General features: G+C 45.8%; 4 protein-coding genes across 4 annotated transcripts; 3 read left to right on the top strand and 1 right to left on the bottom strand.

Annotated features, from left to right (window-relative positions):
• Nucleotides 1-496: 496 nt before the first annotated feature.
• On the top strand, nt 497-1204 carry N7482_003283 (FAD-linked oxidoreductase; the record flags this gene model as incomplete). The annotated part of the gene is made up of 1 exon (XM_056685408.1): nt 497-1204. The coding sequence occupies one exon, from the start codon at nt 497-499 to the stop codon at nt 1202-1204; it is 708 nt and encodes a 235-aa protein (XP_056544150.1).
• Nucleotides 1205-5797: 4593 nt separating this feature from the next.
• On the top strand, nt 5798-6325 carry N7482_003282 (uncharacterized protein; the record flags this gene model as incomplete). The annotated part of the gene is made up of 3 exons (XM_056685407.1): nt 5798-5801; nt 5839-6011; nt 6173-6325. The coding sequence occupies 3 exons, from the start codon at nt 5798-5800 to the stop codon at nt 6323-6325; spliced, it is 330 nt and encodes a 109-aa protein (XP_056544149.1).
• Nucleotides 6326-10143: 3818 nt separating this feature from the next.
• On the top strand, nt 10144-11479 carry N7482_003281 (uncharacterized protein; the record flags this gene model as incomplete). The annotated part of the gene is made up of 3 exons (XM_056685406.1): nt 10144-10188; nt 10258-10404; nt 10478-11479. The coding sequence occupies 3 exons, from the start codon at nt 10144-10146 to the stop codon at nt 11477-11479; spliced, it is 1194 nt and encodes a 397-aa protein (XP_056544148.1).
• A 165-nt stretch (nt 11480-11644) lies between these two features.
• N7482_003280 (putative nucleoside-diphosphate-sugar epimerases) lies at nt 11645-12479 on the bottom strand (the record flags this gene model as incomplete). The annotated part of the gene is made up of 2 exons (XM_056685405.1): nt 11645-12146; nt 12223-12479. The coding sequence occupies 2 exons, from the start codon at nt 12477-12479 to the stop codon at nt 11645-11647; spliced, it is 759 nt and encodes a 252-aa protein (XP_056544147.1).
• Nucleotides 12480-12895: the final 416 nt, after the last annotated feature.

The following is a 12895-nucleotide window of genomic DNA, read 5'->3' as shown; positions in this document are numbered from 1 at the left end:
TTCTTCATCGTAATGTAAACCGGCCGATTTGACGGTATATTTTCAGCGAAATTACATCGCGGTAATCCGTAAACAAGCCACAAACCCCGAGCGCTCCGTCATCCCACAGTTCCAGGTCTACCAGCCTCTCCCATCATTTACATCCGTTATCTCGCACACAATTTCTTCTTTCATGATGTTGTCTTCGTTGCCTAACTGGGTCATTCTCGCGAGATCCACCAACCTTTCCCCATTTCGTATAGGCGATGATGTCAACCGCCGGGCAAATACGAAGGCGATCTGCGCGCTAAGCCATGCCCAAACGTATCCGGCAATTCGTGTATGGTTCCTTGGTCCCCACCACCCCGATCGAGTAACTTCGTATTTGATATGCATCAACTAGCACTGCACTGCCTACGGGGCAATGTGATCGAAAAATGATTATATATAGAGCGAGAATGCCGGGTGTGCCCCCGGGGTGGTGGTTATGGGATCACATTGTGAGAGTATATCCATTATGATCAAACCTTTGCTTCTCTCTCTTCTTGTAACTGCAGTCATTGCGGTGCCGCAGTCTGGCAATTGCCGCTGTCGTCCCGAGGACAGCTGCTGGCCCTCTCAAAAGGAGTGGTCGGCCTTGAATAACACCATCCATGGCAACCTTGTAGCGGTGCGTCCGGTCGCGTCAGTCTGCCACCAGGCGGAGTATGATGCCAAAGCATGCAGTACCATCACTGGGCTTTGGTCTGACTCTGCCTGGCGTTCATCTCAGCCCGGTGCCGCCCAGTGGGAGAATTGGGAAGCTTGGCCGGAGCGTAATCAGTCATGCTACGTCGGTTCTCCTCAGAATGCTGTCTGTGGACAAGGTCGGATCTCGCTATACTCGGTCAAGGCACACAGTGCATCCGATATCCAACAGGCCGTCCGGTTTGCCAGCGCCCACAACCTCCGGCTTGTCATCAAAAACACCGGGCATGATTTCTTGGGCCGCTCAACGGCCCCAGAGTCGCTGCAGATTCTCACTCATGGCATGACGGATGTCCAAATCGTAGATGACTTCGTTCCAAAGCGTTCGGTGAAGAGTGAAGGCCCTGCGGTGACGATTGCTGCCGGCGTACAACTGCCACAAATGTATGCGGCCGTGGCCAAGCACAACAGGACGGTGATTGGGGGCTCTTCGCATACTGTTGGGATACGACATATCCTTCAGATCACCCATGGTTAGGTCTTACGCGCATGACTAAGCATGCCGTCCCTTATCTTAGATAGTCATCACATAGCAATGACAGCACTTTTACACCTTCTCAGCTTGTTTTGTAACAAACTGGTAGCAAACCCTGGTTAACTAAAGGTCCTTTAGACTGGGTTTCCTGATCAGTGCTGTGCTTTCTGGCATCAATTACCAGCTATCCATATTGCCTAGGTTACCAGCAACGCGGACTCATCTAACCATCTGATTTGCCTTCGTCGAGACGAGACCCTATATCAGACGGAGCCCTAATCTTTATTCGAGCCGCGACGGCTAGTACTACTTCGACGACACTCCCGCGCTTAACGTAGCTTCGGGACGTCGAGTGTAGTATCGTCGAATCCTTATTATACTATTTAGGTAGTATCCGAAGCGTTTATATAACTTAGGTAACTACGTAGGACGTTACGTTAATACCGACCTACTCCTTCCTTGGGTAACGAATAACCTTTATCCTACCTATCTTCCCCCCTTCTTAACTCTTATCCTTTTATCCTTCTCTTCTATCTATCTAATCTCGTTTTATCTATCCTATCTAGTAAAAGACCTCTAATATCTTTTACCCGAGCTTAAAAATAGCGAGTCTCTATTCTTAGTTACTAGCTCCTTCTTTATTTTACCGAAGATAACCCTTATTAGGACCTACTTTTACTAAGCGTTAAGTAAGACCTCTAATATATTACTAACTCTTTTAACCGCCTAACTCTATCTAAGCTTACTCTTTATCTAATAGAGTAGTCTATAGACTGTAGATTACTTAGTTTAGTACTTTAGGAGTTTAGTAATCTAGCTATTAAAGCCCGCCTAGTAGCTTAGTAGACTACGTAAGGCGACCTATCCTCTAGAGACGTAATATAGGGTAGCCCTTTAACTACTCGCTTACCCTCGAGAGAGCCTATACGAGCCGGCCTTTCGGCTATACGGCCGTTATTAAGAGAGCTATATCTATCTAAGGTACGTTAATAGTAGCGTCCTTCTACTCGCCCGGCCTCCTAGGAGGATCCGGCCTTACGTTAGACGCTACCCCCTCGTAAACTATCTTAGCCGCCCCGTAGATTTACCCGCTCTCCTATCCCGGGAACGTTCCCTACCGACGGTTCTACCCTTACCGTCGATATTACCTCTAACTCGCTATCCTCTCCGCTTTCCGCCTCCGCTACTTCTACTCCGACTCCGATAGAACCGTCTCGCCCCCCTCTAGCTATAGGCCTAACGCTAACGCCTAAGTAGCTTTAGGGTATTATTACCTCTGCGATATAGTAAGCTACGGCGTATAGCGTCTAAGCTGCTATTAATACGGCTATCGCCTAGTAGGACCTATATAGCCTAGCCGGCCGTAACGGTCTAGATACCCCTTAGGCTAATTCTAACTAGAGATCTAACGATATTAGCTACTTTACTCTAGATCCTAATACGGATACTTACGTCCGTATAATAAAGGGTACTACTTACTACCTTAATGTATATACCTTTATTAACTAGTTAAAGGCGCTAGTTCCCTTAAAGTCTAAAGAGATCGTTCGGGTAAATATTCTATCTTACCTCCGCGAAGCCGTAGCGCGATAGTATAATACTAAGCTTTCGGAAGACGAGAGAGCCGATCTCGGTATTCGCTCCTTTTAGCTCGGATAGTACGCTACGCTAGAGAAGCGTTTCAAACTACGCCTAACCGAGGCTCTTACTAGGGTTATATTATCCCTATATATATAGAATAACGTCTGCGCCTAACGTAGCGTTACTGAATAGGCGTAGAATATACTCCGCGATATATAAGCGGCCGAGATTTTAGGCTCTACCGCCCTTCTCCGGCTTATCTAGATATATTTCGAAGCTAGCCTCTAGCGGGATATCCGTAAGCCGACGGCTTCTACTACTATATTATCCTTTATAGTAGAGCTAGACTAATACTCTAGGTAATAGACAGAGATATTACGTAGGCGTAACCGCTCGTAGAACTAGTATTAAGCCCCTACCTAACACTTTTAAGATACTCGCTATCCCCTATTCTAGCCTAATAGGCGCCCGTCTAACGCTCTCTAGCTTATATAGAATCCGCCGACGAACCCTAACCCCCTAGGCCTCTTCCTATACCGTTAGCTATAGACCCCCTAGCCCCCGTAGTACGCCCTATAGCCCTAGGCCCTACGTACGCCCTAGCCGCCTTCGTAGGACCGCCCGTAGTTACCGTCTCCGCCGACACTAGACGATCGTCCGTTACGTACGAATTAAGCCGGCTAGCTACTACTAACTAATAGACCCTAGAATACCTAGGCTAGATATACTAACCCGGGCTATACGGCTCGCTAGCCCTACGTTAATAACCGGTAACCCTAGAACCGCCCGGCGGCTACCGCTTATCTAGCGGATTCTAACGCTATAATTACTCCCGTACCGGTAGCGCCTAGTCCGGCCGTACTATATACATTTAGTACGCCCGACGTCGTATTTTACGACGGCTAATATATTTATAAGCTAGGTCTCGAAGCCTACTATACAGATTAAGCTCCCCCGTACTACACTTCCTACGTAGAGTACCCGTAGGATAACCCGTAGGCCTACTAGTAGGCGCCGTCTACTTCGGACGATAACGATAGTACCGGGCCTACCTATTATACCGTAGTCGAGGATTAGGCTTTTACCGCTACTTATCTATACTACGAGTTAACTTTTACTTCGAATAATAAGCTCTACACTTACCTAAAGGAGTATAAACCTACTATAGTAGCTATCGATAATACGTCGGTTACTAATTATACCTCTTACGAGGATATAGATAAGATTCCTAACGACCTTCCGGTAGTTACGTCTAATAGATCCTACGCCTCCTAGCCTAGATAGGCTTATAAATTATAGCGTTATACCTCAGTAGTAGTCGGCGTAACTATTTAGCGTAAGCTCCTCGTCGCTTACCTCGATACTAGCTACGTTATAACTATTATCAATACGGATCTCGCTAAGTCCCTTAGCTTTCTACTACAGAAGTACCCTCTAATCCCTATTACTAGTATCGGCTCCCGTTACCTATCCTCCGTATTTATTACGCTCGACGTCTTCTTCTACGGCTAGGATAACGTAGCCCGTATCTCGGTTAAGGCCTACCTTATAGAGAACCTTAAGGCTAAGCTCCTTATCGGTATAGATATTATAGGCTATAAAGGCTTCCGCCTTAACCTAGAGGTATATACGGTACGAATTACGTTATATATAGGTCTCTTAATTCCTATCTCGATATATACTAAGCCGCACTACGCTATATAGCGCATAGTATATACGGAGGCTTATACCGTTATCCCGCTACGCTTAATTACTCGCGTCCGTACTCGAGTATAGACGAACTTACCCGAAGATCGCGACTACGTCTTTAAAGGTCGCTATTATAATACTTCGTTTTATTTATACCTCGTCGACGCGAACTTTATATAGGTTTAAGCGGTGAATTCTTTATTATCGCCCGTCGTCGTACGCCGACGTAAGCGTATTAGCACTCTCTATAAAGCCGATATACCTATAGTATATACGGTAGAACTAGAAGCCGCGGAACTTAGTCGATCCCCTACGTATACCCCTAAAGCCCCGATAGGTCTACGTTATACGTAGGATAAAATAATCCTTCCTAACGGTATTACTATCTATAGAAATATTACCTCTAGTAATACTTAGCGCCTCGCGGATACTATTATAAAATATAATATCTAGGATAAGCGCCCTAGCGTAGTTAAGGTCCTAGAGGACCGTTAGATAACGATTCCCCTCGTCCCTAGATAGGAGTCTTAACTCTCTAAGATAAAGATATATCTACTAGGCCCTAAGGATCGCGTAGTCGTTAATAAGGCTTTCGACGCTCTTTAGAAGTAAAGTAAACTATTATATATTACTAATTATATCGCTACTAGTTTCCCTATCTTCGTCGTCTAGCGTATAGTTAACCGCCCCGGTCGAGCCCTAGAGCGTAAAGGCTACGCTATTATAGACCTTTAGCCCTTAAATAAGGTTTCTAAGCGTAATATCTACCCTATACTAACTCTCGAGGATATTCTGTTTCTTACGTAGGGTAAGAAATTTATCTCTATCCTCGACGCCGCGAAGTTCTTTTACTAATAGCTCGTAGCCTACGGCTATTATAGTTACGTCTACGTTATCTCTTACCGAGGCTAAGAAATATTCTATATTATTATTATAGGCTACTATAATAGTATACCCTACGTATAACGCTAGATAGACCTAATACTAAAAGAATTTATCGCTTTCTGCTACGCTTACCTTAATAATCTTATCGTCGCATCGGACGCTATCGATAAGTATATTAAGTACCTTTCGGTAATACTATAGACCTTAGAGGACTATAATATCTCCCTTAAGCCGAAGAAGGTATATATCGGTTTCCCTAAGGTCTCCCTTTTAGGCTAGCGTATCGACGCCCTCGGTATATCTACCCTAGAAGATAAGATTAAAGTAATTACTAGCCTCTAGTTTCCGCGTACCCTATATTAGCTAGAAATATACCTTAGTATAACTAGTGCTCTCCGCTAATACGTCCTATACTACGCCTAGAAGGCAGAGCCTCTTTAGATGCGTAAAACCGAGCTTCTAAAGGGGAGCCCCCGCTCTAGCCGCCCCTATTAGGAGTAGAGTAGCCGTACCTCCTACTTATATCCGACGGAGCGTAAGCTTACTACCTTCGACGCTATATAAGCCGTCTTCTAAGATCCTTAGTAGCTTACGTACTAGGATAGAACTAGGCGTCTCTACTTTAATATTAACGCCTTATAGGAGTCCGGCTATAGTACGATAGTTTTCTATCTAAAGAAGACCTTTATATATACTACGCTAAAGAACCTCCTACCCTCGACGGCTATCGAGCCTATAATATTCTATAGCCGCCTTCTAACGCCCGCCGAACGGAATTATTAGTTAACAGAACTCGAGGTCTCCTACCTTATTTAGGTAGTCCGTAAGACTAGGTATATAATCGAGGCCGTACCGGACGACCTTATCCTAGTAATCTATACTAATTATATCGCTACTATTAACCTTGCTACCTCGCTATTGTCCGCATCCCTAGATAGGCTAAATCTACGTCTCGTTCGTATCTCGTAGTATATTTAGTAATATAAGCTCTATATCTTCTATCGGGCTAGTAAGACTAATTATATCGCCGACGTACTCTCTCGCCTACTAGTAGTAGATAAGACGGAACCCCGAGAAGATAATAACCTAGATACCCTATTTACCTCTCCTACGATCTAGGACGTCCCTAATAATACTTATACCTTTATTACCTCCGAAGTATAGTTCACTAACGAGTTTAAGACTCGCTTATACGCCGGCCTAGATTCTAATCGTAAATAGAGTATAATCCTTACTAAGCTCTAGTATATAGCAGACGATAATAACCCTATTAAGCTACGCCTACCTTACTAATATTACGATAGCCTACTTTACTCCGTAAAGTAGGACGGCGATCTCTAGCTATATATTCCTACGCCTATAGAGCGTAAGATCTTCGAGATAGCTTATAGTCCCGGCTACCTCGGCTTCGACTGTACTTAGTAAAAGATATATAGCTTTATCTTATATAAAGGTATATAAAAGGTCCGCTAGTTTATTGACTAGTACGACGAGTATAAGAAGAACGCCGTATATCGCTATAAGCCTTACGGCTCCCTATAACCTATACTCGCCCCCCTATTCCCTTTTATACGCTAATAATTAACTTTATTACCGGTCTCCCTAAAACGAAGAAGGGCTTTAACGCCGTAGTAATTTATACCTATAAGACTACTAAGTATATCGGTTCGACGCTAGGCCGAAAGGACTAGTCTAGCGAGGAATAGGCTACGGCCGTCCTAAGGGACTTATAGAAAGGCGACTAGGGTATCCTAGTCGTTTAGATTTCGGACCGAGATAAGAGATTCGTCGAAGGTTTTTAGCGTAGTCTCTTTACCGCGCTACGTATTAAGCTTATATATACTACTATATATTACCTATCCGCTAATAGCTAGTCTAAACGATCTAATTAGACTGCTAAGGTATAGCTCTAACACTAGCAGAACTTATATTAGGATATCGACTAGGATCGCGGCCTTTCCCCTATATAGGTATCGCTTAACGCTTCTCCTAACGCCTCTACTAGTTAATTACTGTATAGGTTAATATTCGGCTTAGATCTACGTATACCGTAGAACTTACTTCGCTAGGTATTCGTTAGCTCCCCTAAGGCCGCCCGCTAGGATACTGATAAATACGTAAAGTATACTGCTATAGTTATAAAGAAACGGTACGATAAGAGATATACCCTAATATTCTTTAATAAGGAAGACTACGTCTATCTCCGTATCGGGATAGAGGCCGGGAAAGGCTATAATCTCCTAGCTACGGCCGTCGCGAAGAAGTTATCTTAGTGCTACGTTAAATATAAGGTACTCGAGTATATAGGCCGTTTAGTATATAGACTATAGCTCCTACTAGAACTCGCCGGATGCTATCCGGTTATCTCTATTAAATACTTAGAACGAGTACCTACCGAGGGCGATATAACTAGTGCTAAACCTCCCTTAATATTTAACCCTCGCTTCCCGGACGATATAGACTATACGGACGTAGACGCTGTCGTAGATATAAAATACCGAGGCTACGGCCGATCCCGTCGTATCTAGTATCTCGTCCGTTAGTTACCTTTAGGAAATAAATACCTTAAGTAGCTCGATAAAAATAACCTTATTAGTACCGAGGAGAAAGTCTAGGAATACCTTAAATAAATATACGGTACCCTAGATTTACCCTAATATTAACCTCCCGTCTGACGCTGCTCTTACCTATATCTATATTATATATATCGTAGCTTTACCCCTTTCGGCCCCCTCTTTTACGTATAGCTATCCCGCCCTACTATATTATCTCTTACCTCCTAATCTTTACCTTTATCCTTCTTACCCCCCTCCCCCTCTACTTTAAGGATTACCCTTACTAAAATAAACGTACTACCGTTAGCTACTATACCTCTAGCTTCGGCCGAACGTAGTCGCTACGCTATACTACGTACTAGTAGCTCTCCCTACCCGACGCCTAGTAAATATAAGAGCTCGGCAGTACTATTATTCTCGGAAGATAACCTATATAATACTACCTCTCCCGTAGCTATTTAGGGATCTCTTATAGATAACGCCGACGATAACTACGATCTCTACCTTTTTACCCCCTCGGCTATCCCTTATATTTATATAAAGCTTAGGAAGGGCGATAAGGCTCCTATAGCCCCTAAGATAAATATTACCCGCCTTAGACCTAAGACTAAGTAGATATTCCTTATCGCTATTACTATCTAGTATAACTAGTCTACTATATACGCCCTAAAATACTATAAGGACTATATAGACTACCCGGTAGATAGGTAGCGAGAGGGTTACGCCCCGGGCCGCTCCTATAGTAGATAAATTAATATTAAGACTATCTCTATCTAGATAGTATTTTACTTCTTAATCTATTATCTTTAGGATAATACTAAGCTCGAGGCCCTCTTTACCCTATCTAATATACGTCTAATAGATAAAGGTGTCTTTTACTATCTATATATAATAACCCCGTACGACTGTAGCTCTAGATTCTAGGGAGATTTCGACTAGTACGGAGATATCCGTACTACGTATATCCCCCTCGACCCCCTTATAATTATATAGGCAAATAGGAAGCCCTAGTTCCCCGTTTATAAGGCTTACTATATCCTCTATAGCTCCTAGAATATCGCTACCTACCTAGTTAGTTAGAAATATCGTATAAAAGACGCCGCTTTCTATATTAGTTATATACTTACGCCTCCCGCCGCTATCGAAGCTAGAAAGGAAGACTCCCTAGAGTAGCTTACTCTTAGATTACTTAATAGTACCGACTACCTACCGCCGCTCTTTATAGATAGCCCGATAGATCTTATCTATATCGGTACTATCGGTAGTTAATAGAATAAGATCCCTACTCGCTTCCTAGTAAATACCGACCCTACGTCCTATATACTAGTATATACTACTAAGATAAAGGAAGGCCTAGCCCTCTACTAGCTTACGCTACTTCCTACCCTATACAAACGTATCTACGACCCTACGTTAGACTTTCTAATTACCGCCTTCCCTAACAGCTTTACGGACACTCTTTACTCTATCCTAGAGTTTTTTTTCGACCCTAACCCGTAATACGACTACGGTTAGCCTTATCCCGGCTAGGACCTACAGACTCTTTATACCTCGGACCTCCGCTACCTAGACTAGCGTAAGGGCTACTACTATATAGACCTCCTAGGTAATATCCCTAGACGTAAGCGTAACTATACTAAGAAAGAGAAAGCCCGCCGCGAGAATCTCACTACAGATAACAGAAACCTATTATAGGCGTAGGTAAAGGTTAACCGTCCCTACTTAAGTCTTACTACACCGACCTCCCTAACTAACTATATTATCTACCTTTCTAGTAATTATAAACTAGATATTATCGGCCTAGTTTCTTCTCTCTTACTCGCACTCGAATACCTATATTAGGTAGTATCCCCTAACCCTTCTATTTTCTATCTTATACGCTTTACCTTAGCTAAGCTAGTTAACTACCGTAACCGGCTAGCTAAGGGTAATCCGGACGTTATCCGTATAATATATAGAACTATCTCTCCGTATAACAGAATTAAGGACGCCATCGCCCTAACGGAGGGACTATTCCTACTCGACAGATACCTAGACACCATACGAAACCCGCAGCTTCGCGCGGAGGTTACGGATATCGCTAATAAGTTACGCGCCCCCCTAGAAACCCCCCTTACTACCCACTACGACATGTCTATCACTAGCAGCTTCTGATCTTACACACCCTATATTACTATCCATCATTACGTCTGATGTTACCTATACTACCAAGGGCGGCAGCCTCTTTCGGTGATGGGCGGATTGTTAGGATACGACATATCCTTCAGATCACCCATAGTTAGGTCTTACGCGCATGACTAAGCATGCCGTCCCTTATCTTAGATAGTCATCACATAGCAATGACAGCACTTTTACACCTTCTCAGCTTGTTTTATAACACATACTGTCGGGGCCGCCGGCGGGTACATCCAGGGCGGCGGGCATTCGCCGTTCGGCCACTGGAAGGGCCTGGCATCGGACAATGCTTTGGAATTCGAGATCGTGACGGCCAATGTGAGTACCCGCCTTATATATCTGTGATGAAGACTTCTTTCCTAGGACTATTTGAGCTCATAAACGTCCCTAGGGCGCACTCGTCACCGCGAACTCCTACCAAAATACAGACCTTTTCTGGGCCCTGCGAGGTGGTGGTGGTGGGACCTTCGGCGTGGTGACCAGCGTCACGCTGCGCACATTTGAAGAAGTACCGGTTGTCGTGTATAACTTCAACATGACCACTGCCGGCGGCGATCCTCGATTTTGGGATGCGTTCGCTCAGTGGCATGCCGCACTCCCATCCATTAACGATGCTGGTGGCTCGGGTTATTACTTTGCTCTCCCCAACGTCCCCCTTGGCGCAACGACCAGCACATCAACCATCATCTCGCTGCTGATGTTCCCCGAGAAAACGGACGTCGGCCAAATCGATCAGCTGTACCAGCCGTTGGCTGCAAAGCTACAACAGATCGGTGGCGTCCAAACCGCCAACGCGTCCATTCCCTTCCCGACAATGAACTCGACTATCTTCACCATGCTAATCGCTGATCCACAGTCTGATAGCACCGGAAGCATCGCCATGCTGGCGTCTCGTCTTTATTCTAAGGATCTCCTGACCTCCAAGGACGGCCCTGAGCGTCTGGCTAAGGCCTTTCAGAGCATCAAGTGGAGTCCGTACTCTGGAATCACCGGCCATGTGGTCGCAGGCGGTGCCGTTGCAGCCAACGGCGACAAGGTCGACAGTGCGGTGAACCCGGCATGGCGCAAGACCATCTCGCACCTGCTCTTCTCCAGAAGATGGGCGACCAATACCACTCTGGCAGAGCAGAAGACCATCATCAAGAACATGACCGAGGTGGAAATCCCCATCCTCCGGTCCGTCGAGGGCGACGACCGCATGGGTGCTTATCTGAACGAGGCCAACGGCTATGAGCCTGGCTTCCAGACTTCATTTTGGGGCGACAACTATCCACGTCTATACCGCATTAAGCAGAAGTGGGATCCCAAAGGTCTGTTCATCGCTCGCAAGGGTGTTGGCAGCGAAGACTGGGATGACGCGGGTCTGTGTCACATTGCCCGCAGGAGCGATTGAGCAGTTGCAGCCTTACTTGAAGATTAGATTAGTTCGTGCAAGGGCGTGCCACCGAAGACATGGGAAGTTCCAGATGTATATTTATTAGCGTAATCTCTCAATGATTCTTATTCAGGTGGCATAATCTGCACATGTTACAACTTGGTCATTTTAAACACCCGAAGGCTAATTCAGCTCCATCAACCGCCGGAAGCCGACGTTAGTGATGAGGGAACTCCCGCCATGTGTTTCCACACCCTCGCCCTTCAGTTTGCCATCAAACTTTCCCATCGCCAGTCCGGCGAGGAACTCTCCCAAGGGGGCTGTCGGGCTGTGTGAGGCTTTGAAAAATACTCGAATCACTGGGCCGAAGGCGGTCTCTGCTACTCGCTTTGCGACTGACCCTTGCGGTATCCACGGAAGGATGGCCTGGTGGCTCTTGGGGTCCACAAACGCAGGGCGCACGATAAGAGGTCGGAAGTCAGGATTTTGGGTCTCCATTTCCATTAATGCGCTCTCGGTTTCACCTTTCACGCGCCCGAACAGAGGCGTGAATCGACCCGGCTCGCTCGTTGCACCTTCCCCGGATACGAAGACAAAGTTGAAGGCACTCGACTCGTCCGATTTCAGCTTCTCGAACGCCTGTGCCGCTTCGAGGGTCATGGTCTTAGTGATGTGAATGTACTCCCTGACGAATGGTACCGGTAAGTTGAGTTGCCTGATGGGGATGGTCCCGACGGAACTCGACAGTGGGCTAGACGTACTCTTTGGACACGGCGGTCTGGCTGATTCCCAGCGCCCACACGCAGCCGTGTGCACCCCGCAAGCGATCTTGCAGGGAAGTATCATAGTGCTTGAAATCGTGCACAATCACCTCGATGCGATCATCCTTGCTGTCCTCCAGCATGGGAACGGGCCGCCGACTCAGAATGGAGATCTTGGAGATGTCTGGCCGGGCCCTTAGCGCAACGAGAGCTGCAGAGCCAACGAGACCGGTGGCGCCTGTTAGGATAATATGCATCCTGGGATACTAGGGAATAATAGGTAGTTGTTGATATATCTCGCGGTCGGAACAGGAGGAGGAAGCAGAGCAATGAAGCGACGATGTCTGGAAGGAGGTAGATTATGGGTAATCGACCGGCTGCGTCGGGCCCCTTATAACGACATTTTGCTTATGCTATCACGAGTATTCTTTCGATTCGTGGCGCAGATTATGCTTCGAGTCATTTCTAAACTTCCAACGAAGAGTGTCAGTGGAGCAACTGGCGTTTGCTGACTGCGGTCTAACCCAACTCGCTGCCGCACCCCACCACCACCCGTTGGAATGCGATCTGGAACCGCCGCTAACACCGTTAAACCCGAAGTGGATCGATGGGGTTTCTCGGTCTCAACACAGTCAGCAAAGGTCTCTCCACATCTCATGCTGTATTTTTCGTA

This window comes from Penicillium canariense, assembly GCF_028826845.1.
Source record: "Penicillium canariense strain IBT 26290 chromosome Unknown utg000002l_segment0_segment0, whole genome shotgun sequence".
In the NCBI taxonomy this organism is placed as follows: domain Eukaryota; kingdom Fungi; phylum Ascomycota; class Eurotiomycetes; order Eurotiales; family Aspergillaceae; genus Penicillium; species Penicillium canariense.
Note: the sequence above shows the minus strand (reverse complement) of the source record. Positions and strands in the feature narration are given on the sequence as shown.